This window comes from Liolophura sinensis, chromosome 2 (assembly GCF_032854445.1).
Source record: "Liolophura sinensis isolate JHLJ2023 chromosome 2, CUHK_Ljap_v2, whole genome shotgun sequence".
NCBI classification, from domain to species: domain Eukaryota; kingdom Metazoa; phylum Mollusca; class Polyplacophora; order Chitonida; family Chitonidae; genus Liolophura; species Liolophura sinensis.
The window spans coordinates 13,890,759-13,906,736 of NC_088296.1; the positions used below are offsets into that span (position 1 = coordinate 13,890,759).

At 41.2% G+C, this 15,978-nt stretch overlaps 1 protein-coding gene across 1 annotated transcript; it reads right to left on the reverse strand.

Annotated features, from left to right (window-relative positions):
* Positions 1 to 2,276: 2,276 nt before the first annotated feature.
* On the reverse strand, positions 2,277 to 14,393 carry LOC135462883 (uncharacterized). Its single transcript, XM_064740179.1, has 12 exons — positions 14,042 to 14,393; positions 12,664 to 13,020; positions 10,290 to 10,559; positions 9,321 to 9,486; positions 8,777 to 9,006; positions 7,783 to 7,884; positions 7,466 to 7,493; positions 6,892 to 6,932; positions 5,774 to 5,821; positions 5,276 to 5,317; positions 4,473 to 4,517; positions 2,277 to 3,410 (listed from the first exon to the last, which is right to left on the reverse strand). Exons 1-12 carry the CDS (start codon positions 14,076 to 14,078, stop codon positions 3,349 to 3,351), a joined length of 1,428 nt encoding a protein of 475 aa, XP_064596249.1. The 5' UTR covers positions 14,079 to 14,393; the 3' UTR covers positions 2,277 to 3,348.
* Between the last annotated feature and the right edge of the window lie 1,585 nt (positions 14,394 to 15,978).

Sequence of the window (15,978 nt, forward strand, 5' to 3'; positions counted from 1 at the left end):
CCATCGTAGCACCTGACCGTTGTATCCACAACCCTGGGTAGGTAAGTTTTTTATTTTCCTCATGTCACCAATTTACTCATACATAAGTTGAGAAAATATCAAGCTACACCTGGCCTTAACATCCTGACTCAACACCTTCTGTGCTTTCTTCCTGGCTTCCCTCGTTCGGCCCTGTCCTTCGAACATGGCATCGCTGAACTTAGCCTGGTTACATGTCTTGAACTGGGATCTACCTAGGTGCGTGGGGTCTGCTAACCGTTCGACCTCCCACAGTGGCTCGACCAGTTGGATGCCGTCCTCCACTCCCTTGGCTGACCTGGAGTCGCCGTCCGTGGTTACGTGCTTGGCTAAAACACCTTGTCTCGCCAATCTCGTTCCCCATATTATACTCGGACCAAGGGGGCATGTGGGTTTGTGTTCACCGTGCACTCCTCGTGTCCTCCAGGGAACTTTACTTGGAAGCTTTTTCCTCTCAGCCAGGACCCAGTCCAGCACAATTTATTCTTCAGTGCTGCGGAGACAATGTATTGCTTGTCTGTTGATGTCTCCACAGCCAGGGAAATGGCTTGTGAAGCATTCTGGTCCGGTTTCTTGGGACTGGTTATGGTAATGCTGTTGTAGTGAGTGTCTGTGGCCAGATCTATTGTGCTGTCATCCTCTCCCCTTTGCCTTTTGTATGCCTTTACCTCTTCCACCTTATTTGCCATATCCTCTCTGTTCAGCTTTGCGATTGCAGATGCGACATGGTTTGCAGTGCGATGCATGCTCCTACGAGTGGCAGGCGGCACGTCCATGGCTGCAAATAGGATTCTGGCTCGGGTGTTCTCCATTGGTGTGTCCTGGAGGCCTACTTGAAGAGCTCGGTTCACCGCCGCAGCTTTTTGGCCAGGTCTGTTGCATTCTACCTCTTTGTAGAATTAGTGGCAGCCAGATACATAGTCACAGTCACAGCACTTAAAACTGAACGCCCAGGCTAAACCCCACTTTTTCTCTGCAGCTATCTCTAACTTGGGCAGTGGACAGTGGTCCTTGGTCTCACTGTGCTCAAGCATAACTTTGTTCCATATACACACCATTTTCTGTATATCTACGAGTCGCATTCCTTCAGCAGCCCATTCCCGTTCACGTTTATCTCTGTCTGATCCAGCCGTGGAATCTACCTTGCACCGTCTTGGCCGCTGTATTCTCTTTGTGTCAGGCTGGTGTGTTCTTACAGCCTCCTGACTGGGCTGGAAATAAGTGTCCATCAAGGAATACCCAGGCAGAGGATTCAGCATATCTGTAACTGCTGACAGGTTATTTGAGCGATCCTGGGCCTTTCCAGTTTGATATCTAGACTATTTCCTCTTTTTGTCTCCCTTCATGGTTTTGGGGTAGATTGTTTGCCTTGTTAACTGTCAGACTAGCCAATATAGGTGTACTTGGTGGCTGCCTGATTGGAAATGTTAAATTCATATTTTTCCTCTCTGTTTATCTGTTGTAGATGCCAATGTGACACCCTTTGATGTGACTGTGCAGAGTAATAACCTGCTGTGAGACAACAGCAATGGTGGAGGGGAGTTTTTGCATGGTGAGCTGGTCAGCCAATCAGCAGTCATGGGGGAGGAGGGCGGGGGGGGGGGGGGCTGGCTGGGTGGTCTTTTAAAGGGTTTTATCATGTTATTCAGTGGGGAACTGGGATACTAGTCTTTTCTTAAGTCATATCCACTGGAAAAGTGCCTGTGAGCAGGTCTTCATCACCTTGAGGCATTGTTCTTGCTTTGATTTTGGTCACAATGATTGTTCCGAAATTGTGACAATCCGCTTTGATACCCCCCTACCCCACTGTCAGTCAATTTTTTTCACAAAGTTGCTGAAGTAAATGTCTTATATTTTGACATTTAATTGTCAGATAAATTACCTATATTTTGATGTATGCTTTGACACTTTTGGCTTGTAACTTTGATATTTAAAGTTACTCCAAATCTGGGCCAGGTATGCACCAAAGCTTATTGGCCACGGAATGTTTGGGACTGAGCTACAGCGCTAGACGTTAACATTGTCGCTTATGGAAAATTAATGGGGGTCCGAGGCCAGAACATCCAGATTTCCTGGCTCTCAACAGACAACATTCAACTCGTGCTGTGTTCACTTTTAATCGAAGTAAACCTTCGACCTTCGGAAAGTTACAAACTGTAATATAAAACTCGCATGTGATGTAGAAATCTCCACATCTTCACCATTACAGTGTATAACCGGTCAAACGGGCGTCGGTCACCAATCATGAGAGCGGAGAATCTAACCACTGCCTGTCCAAAGCCCGCACTGAACCCAAACCTTGAGTAGCATTCTGCAATCTGTCCCTGAAACATTATATGTGCACACAACCATGCCTCACAGTATTGCATAATCAAAGCTGAAACAACTATGAGAAATTCACTTTATTTTATTAAAGCACTGAGAATATATGTATTTTTTTCAACGGTATGACTGTAGCCTGACGAAGATGGGATGTATGTAAAATATTTTTTACAATCGCTGATGTTGGACGCACCTCGAAATATTTTTCCACCATTCATATAACTCTCAGCATGGGGCAAATGTCAGTCAAGGGTGACATTCTGAGTCAAATGGAGAAAATCCGGTACACTATAACGGTTGTACACCAACACTGGCGACATTCTGAGTCAAATGCAGTAAATCTGGTACACTATAACGGTGGTACACCAACACTGGCGATATTCTGAGTCAAATGCAGTAAATCTGGTACACTATAACGGCAAAACCAATATTGGCCACATTCCGAGTCAAATGCAGTAAATCTGGTACACTATAACGGTGGTACACCAACACTGGCGACATTCTGAGTCAAATGCAGTAAATCTGGTACACTATAACGGCGGTACACCAACATTTAACCTATCCTGTTGTGAGTCATCAGTCAAAGTAAAGCAAATTTTCTATTTTAGCGTTCAACTCGTTACTAGGTTTACTATAACTTAATTTTCAACATACAAATGTTTACAAAAAGTAACAATGGTATTATATCTGCGTAATGTACATGTAAGCTTGCTGAATTATTCAAACTGAAACGATTACTGGACATTAACGTCTGCAGAAAAATGTACTTCAACATCGCTGCCTGGTGATAATTATTTAAAAAAAGACATGCACACCAGCCATATTGATACAGTTGTTAATGATATTTTCTTGTGGTAAAAATATAATAGCAATAATCACAGGGCTATCATATGCACAATGTACTTTTTGTCTGTATAAAACATGGCAAGTTCTTATCCGTAACACGCCTCCAAATACCCCTACCCACTCCCACCCGCCCAACCCGCTCCCCAACTTCCCTCCGCAGTATTACTCCATCTGAACCGTTTCTGTTGCCTCATCATCTTTACGCCTTAGGTAAATCACCTTTGCTGGAATAAAAAAAGTCGGAAAAGATGTACGTTATTATGGGCAATGGTATTCAAACATTACAGCGTTTAGTTCCTACATATTTAGTAAACGCAGTTTCATTTGTTTGAGGTGAGGGTGGGGATGAGGGAGTGTTGTTTCTCTTGTGTCACGAATTCATCATGGAGTTCATTTCGCGTTATTTACTACAGGAACCTGTATTAATGGGATCATAGTAAAGTACACTTCTAATCGACTTTTCAACGGAAGGCCATTCCACAGCCACTTATAGATACATACAAATACGCGATCTCAGTGATCAGCATAGATTGTGGGGCTGCACACAAACAAGCGATCTCGATGGTCAGCACAGGCTGAGAGCTGCATATAAACACGCCGCTTCGGTTATCAGCATAGAGTGTGAGCTGCACACAAACAAGCGATCTCGGTGGTCAGCACAAACTGAGCTGCATATAAACACGTCGCTTCGGTTATCAGCACAAAGTGAGAGCTGCATAAAAACACGCGATCTCAATGATCAACCGAGAGCTGCACGCATGCTTGCCATCTATGATCAACGTAGACTGGCTATTTCAGTCATCAAGTGCAAAATGCACACAAAAGTAGGGTCATACCAGAGATTTAAAATGGTACTTGGCGCTCAGTACTGAGAGGTTTAGAGTAAGGACTGGTTGGCCGGGTGTCAGTATAATGTTAGTGGCTGGGGTGTTTTGTCTGGTGTCTGTGACGTGATACTTCAGTGGCGGCCGCACGTTGGCGGCATGGATACACATGAAGTTACAGTATTTGCACACACACCTAATGACTCCTCGTCGTCGTATGACTGAAAAAAACTCTGTTGAGTACGACGTTAAACCCCAATCATACAATACACATAAATATATCTATCCCATCAACGATTTCAGTGACCAGCAACCATATTTAGTACATATACCACTCGCAGTTAGGTTTAGCGGCAATGTTTGGAGATTTTGAGGTGTTTTTCTGTAGACCGCGTGAAACAATAGTTTTAGGGATAATTGTTGGCACATCAAGCAATATGCGAACTTGGGAGATTTACTCACGAGCGGTGTGTGCCTCGTACGAGGTCTCGTCTGTTCTGGTGCGAGCTGAAAAAAAAGCATTCCACAAGTATAGCCACTGTTTCATTTTTGACGATAGGGAAATTACTGTATGATTTAGGTAACGCTCTATAAATAAGTTGAATTCCGCTACCACTATCACGTTATACCCATACGCAACCCCTAACCCTTACCCTCGAAAAGAAAAACCCATTAAAATACAATATGTTTGAAACTGAAAAACTTCCAAACAACAGAAAGAAGCAGATAAACACAATAGAATAATGAATGTATGATGAAAAATAGCTATGTAGCATTTCTGACAGTCACATGGTACGGTACATGTTCGACTTCAGGAAATAATTCACTGCAAATGAGCTATCTATGCAAACAGTGAGAGGAAGTACTGTACATGCATCCCAGTAAAACTTGCACTCGGTCATGCCATACAAACCGTGAGAGGAACTACTGTACACGCATCCTGGTAAAACTTTGCACTCGGTCATGCCATACAAACCGTGAGAGGAAGTACTGTACACGCATCCCGGTAAAACTTGCACTCGGTCATGCCATACAAACCATGAGAGGAACTACTGTACACGCATCCCGGTAAAACTTGCACTCGGTCATGCCATGCAAACCGTGAGTGGAACTACTGTACATACATCCTAGTAAAACTTGCACCCGGTCATGCCATGCAAACCGTGAGAGAAACTACTGTTCACGCATCCCAGTAAAACTTGCACTCCGTCATGCCATGCAAACCGTGAGTGGAACTACTGTACATACATCCCAGTAAAACTTACACTCGTTTACGTCGTTCATAGTTTGATAGTCGTCAGAGAAATCTGTGTACAAATCAGAAATAGTTTAACACTAAAATACCAACATTTGTCCTTCGAAAATATTTAGGTCTACACAAATCTGTGGCGGAAAAAAATTACTTATTCCATCAATATGACTAATTTACGTTATATTTCTTTAACACTTGACTGAAGGGTTGTTTTTTCACTATGATAACAGTCATTTTTGTGAACGGAAGAAAGAGTGACATCTCGGATGAATCTCCATAGGGATGACCGAATTCGTTCTCAACGGACTACAGACTATATGACTTATTACGTATCGCCTATAAAAATATTATGTGCATGTGATGTGCTTAAATGGCAAATATTTTTGATGTTTGTTTCCAAGCTGTCCAGATAACTTTTTGTATGTAGTAGTGCATAGACAAAACCAAAGGCATTTGGCAAATAATTCACAGGCTTTTCCACCGCCTAAACACCGCTGAACTATGGACTTACTATCATACGTGTTATCATCCGGTATGGGAATATGTGGAGGACTTCGAGCTGAAAATAACAAACGAAAATATAAAATTTGCAAACTATAGATAAACTTGATGCGCAAAATCATGTGCAAAACATGATAAAAAAACGCATATCAATATATTTGTGTTCTACGAAACTCGTTTTCAGCATGAACGGGATAGTGCATTGACTGGTTGACCCGTATCAGTACAATGGCTCTGGCTGGGCGGCTTACTTGCCTTCGGTAATTCGTCTCAGTAAAGCAGCACTAGATAAAAGAGCGGTGGAAATCCGTCCTGCAACAAGAAGGCACATTACATATACCCTAAGAATTCTATCGTCGTCATATGACTGAAAAATTGTTGAGCACGACTTTAATCTCCAATCAGTCACTCACTCACTCTACGAAAGTCGAGGAGATTTCTTAGCTCAAGCATGTACATATTTACACCTTGCAGTTTAAACAGAAATTTAATGATTTTTTTTCCAAACACAATATACACATTTATAGCTTAAATGCAAAAAAAAAAACCCCAATTATTATCGCTTGTACATGGTCTGATATATAATAAAAAAATCTACTTGGAAATAAAAATTATACGTTCATAAAAATAACGTCTTGATTTTAACAGAAAGTCTCTTGACTGAGTGACCTAACAATGTATGGTGTTATTATAATATAATACTGCGTCATATTCAATATGATATCCAGTTAGTCTAATACAATCTTAATCTGAACTCAATAGAATATAAATGCTATAATTAACAGTATAGCCTGCATAAATAAGAGAATATATTTTGGCATCACTCAGACTTTCTGTTAACAGATTTTTTTTGGAGAATATTCATGTTCTAGAATTCTTCCTTCCATATTTTGGCGATGGAAGTTCTCTGTTTCACTCGTGCGTCCTTGCATGCAGGACACGACGATTCGATTCTGATAAGTCCAATGTTCTCACGGCCCAGAAAAACGTGTTTCCACACACTGAGTTAGAGGCAAGTGAACATAGAAGCAGCCACCAGAGATCTGTCTTCAGCGACACTAGCTGACCACTTAGCATGAAAGGTGTCAATGTAATTGCCCCGTGGACGCTTAATTTGTGTATTCCTACCTGTGCCCGTATCTCCCGCCATTTCTATCTCGCTGACTCTCCTGAAATAATCAGGTACTTTAGCACATAGTATATCGTCTTACCTTCTTTCTGCATTTTATTACTTCAATAATAAAAATGTAAGACAGCAATTATTCAATTAATTCAAAAAATTAACAAATAAAATGTTAATTGCATATGATATTAAAAATCAACTGTAATAAATTGTAGTCAATTAATTAACTAATTATCAAAATCAAATAATTTTTCCAGGTAAAAAAAACTTTAACGGATGGTGATGAACTGTTACAAAATTGTTCTACTAAATTTAACCAATTTATCAAAGGCAGAAAAATGATCGAAAAGTACAGTAAATTAATTGATTTTAGTTTAAGCGATTTCCTTGCTTTTGTTCACATATATTGTATTTTAATTTTTATTCCGCGAACTACAGTAAAACAAAGTCAACTTGTGTGCCTACCGTTTTTACGTAACAAAGGGACAGTCACATTCGTATAACTGTGAAGTATTTGTGCAAAAATACCAAACGAAACATTGTCTAATTATCTGAAGAAAACATCTCAGTATACCGTACCTTATAGAGTTTGATTTCTTCCTTTTACCTATATATAGGAAGAAAAATTGGAAAATAAGAATAACAACAAAACCCCCAATTACAAGCGACATACAATACTTTTTGACAAGTTTATATCACAGTTACTATTTTCAGGAAACATTAACATTAAAAAATCTAAGCATAGCGAATTAAATCGTAATAGATATGGAGACACACATTTTTTTAACTTCTCATGTCTACTTTAATCTGCCATCAACGTGGCTACAATTACAAACTAAATGTAAATACTTATATATTTTCTTGAGAGCTCATAGAAAGACAAAAAAAAACGATACCTTTCAAATATCTGTACACACACACGCTTGCACAAACAAAGACGAAGAGTCCGAAGGAGTTCGTAAGAACAAACATAATGACCATCTTAATATCGTCAAAACCTGTAAAACACGTGCTCTTTTATTAAATGGCGTTCTTCTGAAGGTATACAGGCTCATCATTAATTAGTGATAATGTTTTAGAAGGCCTTGGGTTGATAACGCGGCCGATATCAACGGTACCAGGTTATACGTAATCTGTATGTCATATATCCCTTGTTTTATTCTCCAAAATAAAGCTTTTTCTGAATTTCAGAACACGCAAATTAAAAAAGAAAAGAAAACACCTGCAATTGAATATGTTTTTATTCAATTGCAGGTGTTTTGTTTTCAGTGAAAATTAACACTGAATCCCTAGAGATTTCCCGAAAGTTTTAGGATTTACAGTGGGCCGCCATGGCTGAGTGGTTTGTGTTCTAGCGCAGCACAGTGACTAATTAGGGGCCTTTCACGAATGAGGTTGCTCTCAGTTTTTCTCCACCTCTCAGGCTGATTTTCTCTCCGACTGTACCTGAGAAGGTGAGGCAGAAACCTGCGGATGGTCGTGGATTTCCTCCGGGCTCTACCCATTTCCTCCCATCATAATGCTGGCCGGCGTCGTATAAGTGAAATATTCTTCATTGCGGTGTAAAATACCAATCAAACAAATAAATGAATATGACTAATGGCAGTAACAGATTAATACCGGAAGAGCGCAGTAGGGAACTTTTTTCGCATAAAATGTGTAGTCGTGCCTTTGCGATGACCTTGTGAGGGCAAACTCAATGGTTGTTTCTTCTGGACCTGATTCGCTATGGCGCGGATAATGTTCCCTGATATATCTGTTTAGTTTTAGTACCCTTGCTAATTTTTTATTTGATGCCTGTTTTTAGACTAGCTTAATTCAGGCGAAACTCATGCCATAGTGAAGTCATCAAATGTGTAGAAAAGTCATAAACAGAAACATAAAACTGACCTGACACTGTTATGATCAACATATCACTGTCGACGCCATTTACATTGTGAGCTATGCACGTATAGGCACCTAAATCAGTGGTCTTCAAATTGCGAAGGGGGTAGATCGAAGTCCTCCTGTTGGATTTTCTAACCATGCCATTGGCAGCTTCCCTTGTTCCCTCTTTAAAATAAGATGTCGCCGTTGCTCCACGAAGGGTCGTGTCTTTGCTCGCAAAAATGTCTTCAGCACTGATTGGAATGTAATAAAAGTCTAGATAACCCAAAATAAGTTTTGCCTCAAATCAAAGGTCAGTTCAAATAAAATATGTTCAGAAATACTTTTCTTTCAAATTCTAGAAAAAAGGTAGAGTTTTGGAGAGAGTTTTGCACGTCGTGAGACTCCTTTCTTTCATGTTTATTTTTTTCTTTATTTCTTAAACTACAACTCTGTCAACAAGAAAAAGCAAAACATAAGCCGTTAATGTTACTCTGTACTATCATTCATATGAGCAACATTTTGGACATTTCTCTCTTGGTCCTCTTTCTTAAATCGCAGCTTTTACCTGTCGCGTTGCTTAAAGGGGCTTTTTATGGCCTTCTTCCCGGTATTCAAGCGGACCAGCCACGTTATTTCCGGCGGAGGTCTGCCCCTGACATCGCATATCAGCCTGACGTCATCATCCAGATTATAGTCACGTGGGCTTATTTCCATGACGACGGTGGGTTTGCCTTGAAATAATTGGGGAAGCCTGCACGTAGATATGTGTATTGTACTGAAAATTGTTTGCCTGATTTTAAATATGACTTCATCAAAATCTGCTGCAAGCATTGAGGTACTTCAACCAGATTTTGAAATCTCAAGATAACGCCTGTCGAGATGCAGTTTCAGTCGGCCTACAGGGCATGTGTATGTAGATCACACGCGGGCCGGGTTATACCAAAGACTTAATAAATAGTACTTGTTGCTGCCTTGATGTGTGCTCATGCAGCACTAAGACATTAGGGCAAGGGAACTGGGCTGGTGTCAGTGTAATGTAACTGGGTGGGGGTATCATGGCTGGTGTCTTCGGCATGGCACTTCAGTGTCGACAGCACTTTGGCGACATGGAAACAACCTGCCACAATGGCCCCTCGTCTTTATATGACTGAAAAAGATTAAGTGCGACGTATAAACCCATGCATATAAGCATATATTATGTGCTAGAACAGATACGAAAGAGTGGCACTGTGCGGATAAATCACTAATCTACGTGCTGACGTTTTCATTGATTCTGTCCACGTTGTGAGTATTTCTGACACACTGTGAGATTCACGGGACACTCTGAATTAAAGACGAGTGGAAAACTAACGCAGACATGCTTTATTTCCAAAAGTCGGTAAAACTTTGTTCACAACGTTGTCATTTATATACACATTTTTTGATCGGTGTTTTACACCGTATATGTGTATACAGCGTAAAACGTAACACTATGAGCGCGCCTGTGTCGACACGAGGGCCTGTGCTCTGTAATGGTTAATATTGTTTTACTCACAGCTTACACCCACGACTATTTTCTCCATAACACGTTCTCCATACACATCCGCTTCGCAGACGATCTCCTCACCGTGCATGTCTCCCGTTATCGCGACACTCACATTACTGGTCCGCCCATTTTCTCCGACATCACTGTAGATTCGAGTTTTCGAGTTACCCATGTACCATTCCATGTGAAATGGTTGTTCGCCTCCGTGGATCGTGCAGAAGAATGTGACGTTGGTATCGCCCTTAACCGGAAATGAAGGACCAGACAGGCGCACTGGTCCTGTAAGGGAAATCAGTGATTGGATTGCAGCCACACGGCCAATACTGAAAAATACTTACCAAAGTTTTGTGATGAATAAATCATATTTATGTCAAGAAAAAATATTTGTATACATCACAAACAACTACAACACCAATGCAGTCGCTGTGAGTTCAAGTCCAGGTCAAGTTTGTTTCCTCTTCGGCCGCGCGTGGGAAGGTCTGGCAACAACCTGCGGATGGTCGTGGGCTTCCCCCGCGCTGTGCCCGGTTTTCACCCTCCATAATGCTGGCCGCTTCCGTATGAGCGAAATGAGTGAGCACGGCGTAAAACACCAATCAAATAAATGAATAAATCAAACAACTACAACCTGGTGAGTAACACCTCACCAGAGCAGAGTAGCGACAGTGTAATATTTGGCAAATGGTCACACGTAAACATTAAAATATGGCCTCTTGTCAACTGACCCTATTTAGGGTTTAGTTCAGTCTGTTCCTGTAAATGATGAAATAGTTGAAAGTCGCATATTCCCTAGCACCATGTGTGATATGTGTAAGCCTTACAGTGAAGAGGGTTTCCTCCCACCATAATGTATAAGTGAAATATTCTTGAGTGTGGCGTAAAACACCAATCAAATAAATAAATACAGTGAAGAGAGATTATATATGTATGGCTTTTCGTTGTGATTATAGCAACAGAGTTCAACAGTTGTTACAATTTTCATTTTGCAACAGTGTTATCAGCATATCGACACATGTAATGCAAAAACACTAGGAAATGAATGTACTTCGCTGATATTTGTAATCATATATACATCATGTCTACATAGGCAAAAGCAATGCGTAGAGGCCTATTAATACAATAGGCTTAGCACTGCCATGATGTCATCTGGAACATCTCGATCATGCCTACGATCTTTGATATTCACAGTTTTTCAGAGTGAACATTTCAAAACTACCGACATAAACAAAACATTGATATAACCCCGTGTTAAGCCCTGTCAGGACTATCCAACAACACTCAACACTGTCCAACACGGTTGAATCGCAAATGTGCGTAGTCATTTTTTCTCAACAAGCTGAGTGAAGTTGAGTGAAAGTAGCCAATCAGCGGTCGTGTAGAAATAATGTGACCGTCTGAATACACGTGACCCGGGCAAAACGGCGGCACCAAAGGCGAAAGAGAGAAACTAATCTCACGATGAGACAGTTTCGTTGATACAAGAGTTGAGGGGCCTCCGTGGCTCAGTTGGTTAGCGTAATGACCCAGTAGTCTCGCTCACAAGTAGACCAATGCGGTCGCTGTGAGTTCAAGTCCAGCTCATGCTGGCTTCCTCTCCGGCCAAAAGTGGGAAGGTCTGCCAGCAACTTGCCGATGGTCGTGGGTTTCCCCTGGGCTGTGCCCGGTTTCCACCCACCATAATGCTGGCCGCCGTCGTATAAGTGAAATATTCTTGAGTACGGCGTAAAACACCAATCAGATAAATAAATAAATTGAATTATGAGTATGAAAAATATACTTGCCCATACAACACTATCTCTAAAGAGTACAAAGACAGGGACAAAAGAAAATCATTGTGTATCATGCACTGGAGAGAAAGATGGAAATTTCCTTCCAATTTATCGCAAGTTCGGTGAAAAGACACAGCTCAACACACGACAACAGTGTTGGACCTATGTTGACCTGATTTGTGGTGTGGACGAACACTCAACTTACCTCAACAGCATTCAACTTGCTCTTGAGTCCACAAAAGTTGAACAATGTTGGATAGTCTGGACGGGAATTTAGCTAACAAATTATCTAAGCGTTGGTTCAGCATCAACTATTTAACCTGGTGTGAGCAAAGGTCGAAAATTTAACCCGGGGTTTGTGTCACACGGAAGCTGTCGACCGGTTATTGTCATTAAGTCCCCCACAAAGAGTGAGAGTGGGAGGGAGCTTCAGAAAATGTCAAAAACATGGCACATAGTAGTTCCTTTCTGCAAAAGCGCATGCGCCGCACTTATATACTAATTACTGCCACCACTAACACACTGTGCCGATAGGTAGCAGTGATAAGAGGGCTTACGTATATACAGAAAGTGTCGCATGCCCCGTGATAAAGATAGGCTATTATTAAACTTACGTGATACTTTCTTAACCCTGACTATTACTCTGCCGTTGAAACCGTTTCCCTTGCACCAGAACACACCGTCGTCTCTGGTCATGGACGCTTTCTTGATCTTTATCCACAACTTTTGGTAAAGTTCCACATCTCCGCTCGTCCATGGGGAGCTAACTGTTATTTGACCATCTTCGATTTTGGCCACCGTGATATCGGAGATCCCGTCACTCTGTTTACACCACGTGACTTGGGTGATGTTCAGGGATATGTTGCAGCTGAGAATAACTGGCTGTCCATCGGTCACTTCTACGTTTTCACAGAGATAGTCACCGATGCCTTCTGCGTTTTCACAGAAACAGGCTAGTGTCGCAATCAGTACTGCGAGAGATAAAATCAAGGAAAAGTACTCAGCCGGTTCATTTCTTTCATAACTTTGCACTGTAGCACACGGCATGTTCAAGGGAGGGAATATATGATAGATCTTGGCATTTTTTGGAAGAAATATCGCCTACGGGCCGTGTTTTAGTCAGTCATAGAATTCGAACAAGTACTTACTGTGCTGTAAGAAATGTATTCGCGTGGAATATACAATGGGTGGAGTCACAGTAATCACGCGCCCTGTGCGGCACACATTGATTGACAGATTGACAATTCTCTGACCTATCAGAAAACAATAGGCTGTGCCTTTGTTTAAAAGAGCCAATCAGACGCACGAAGATTATTGCAAATATATTCCATAAACAATACCATGTTTAAAAGGTACATATTATATACAATCTGACTGTATCAGCTTAGTTGGTTGTAAATTGATCTAGGCCCTACAGTTAGAAAATAAATCCCTTATTTACTTCCGCGTCACAGTTAATGATACACCGCTGCCTCTCATTCTATTGGATACACATGATTTGATTGTTGTTTAAAGCCTTACTGACGACATTTGTCACCAATACAATGGCCGTCATTACTGTGGGTGGACGGAACCGAAATGTACTGGGAATGTACCCATATTACATCGAACAAAGACCATGGAGGTGGGGGGTGGGGGGCGCTGGTTGCCATATAACAGAACAAATGATGGCTGAGTGCCGGCCAGAAGCCTTTGAACCCCAAACAACCCAAGTGATTTCCACAGAGTAAAGTTAGATTGCCACGACATATGAACTGGACAACATGTGAATCGATTAACATTGTCTAAAAAAAAAAAATGCAATGCGGCATGAGAGGTTCATTTATCCTCTTGTCCGTCTTATAATTGTTTGTACGTGGCTAATGACTAGGCCTAATCCTCCTCGCCCACTTCAAAATTTTGGGAGGCTAGAGCTCTGGCTTAACATACCAGCCCTCACCCCCACCCACTACCCCAGGCTACAAGAAATGTACACTAGCTCATCACACTTACCGTAAACAGCTATCGCGCTTTTCCGAGCGGTCGCCATGTATCTGGTTGGTACACATGTCACGGGTTAGGCCTACTTAAGTTATTGTAGCTGGGCAGGAAAGACCAAAAACGCTATGTGTTGCTGTGGTCACATAAGTAGGTCTACCGCTACACCATCAAGAGTTGTCAGTCTATATCGATACGTCCGTTGTAGTGTATATATGTGAGAGATCTGTATACACACAGACTGGCCTACTGAAAAGCCTCTAATTACAGCCATGCATTTATGCCGTCTCTGCTTTGTAGATGGTTTAATTTACGTACACGCGGAAGAACTCATTTTAAATTAACTAAATATTTCCTTTTATTTTTAACTACATGTATGTGTGTATGGTCAATAAAAGCTATGTTCGCTTGAAACTATGACAGTATGTATACTTATATATAACTTTCCAGCCCCTTTCCCCACGCCCACTGAAAAGAATTATTGCTCGGCACCTTAATTACAGATGTTCATTGTTAGTGGAGATACACACTTATACTGACACCCTAACACCCTAAGCAAAACCTGCGCAAAAAGACTAATATATGGGAATTTCTTTAGTCGCATAAAGTAGTAAAGTCCTATTGTATCATGTAACACGTGAAAAATAGTCGGCTATGCTGACACATTTGATTTGATCACATTTGCCATAGCACGGACGTCTGAAGAAAGCTTACAAAGTCAGTTAGGATAGACGACCGATAACGAATACTGAGGAGATGCGTGTTTCTGAATATGAGAACGTCCTACGCAAAGGGTGTCGTTTATGCCTAGGTAAGTTGATATGAATAAAAGTTGCCTAACATTTTGGGCTCTTTTTTACCTTTAACGCCAACAGTTCGAACTCCAGCCCCTATTTTACGTCAGTTTTGACCTGAAACTGCTCCTTATTCCCGTTTTTTTTTTTAATTCAGTTATATTCCATGATCTTTCCTAAGACATGTAGGCCTAGGGTGTTATATTACAGGTTGTTTATGACTATCTGTTCGTTGTACGCTCGATCATAATTTGTCTGTTCTTTACACTTGTGTGTCTTTATACGGCTTATCACTTCAATCACGTGACTTGACTGATAGAGCTCTTTGATCAGTGAAGGTAAATTTAGAGGATAGGATTGTGTCAGGTTTGCGAGAAGAAATAGTAATGCTTTCTGAATCTGTTGGAAATACAAGTTTAAAACTGTACATGCATCTTTATTTGTGTACTCAAGTATGCAATAACGGTCTGACCAACCGCCTCCATTACTCGTTGCAGTTTGCTAGGTTGTAGGTGAACATATTTGTTGTTCACCAACGACGGTTATTAAAAAAAACTAAACATTATATTTAGTACCGGTAAATAATAAATAAATGTGTCGTTCAGAATGACTATTTTCGCCTTATCCGGCTTTGATATCGCATTACAAACATGCCAAAAGGCCAAATTCAGTCTGTATCAAGGGATTTCACTTTCAATTTGTCCCGTGAGATGCTGATAGAAGTTTCAGATTTGGTTTGCGAAGAGCGGCTGTATGAGGTGGCGTTGTTGTTACTCTGGCTGTAGCGTTGTGTTCCCCCTGTTCGAGTTCGTTAGCATACTCCATTCCTTAACCATTCACCATGCTCCCTTCACTGCTCAGTATCAGCCATATTTAGCAGGCTTTGATTTCAGGCCAGAATACTTTTAAGCTGCATACTACAAACTAATCGAGATACACCATCGTGTTCCGGTTAAACGCGCAGATGTTTACCTTACAATCATTTGATGTGGGCCAGTCGGTCAAATGGTTAATACCCTGACTTTTAGCATAGCGCAACGCGAGTCATAGATAAGAACCAGATTCTGTGGACTGTTTTCGGTATGTTGCCGTTATTGCGAAATTTGTGGGTTTTTTTTATCACAAACACACTTCAGTGTGGAGCATGTGTTACGTCTT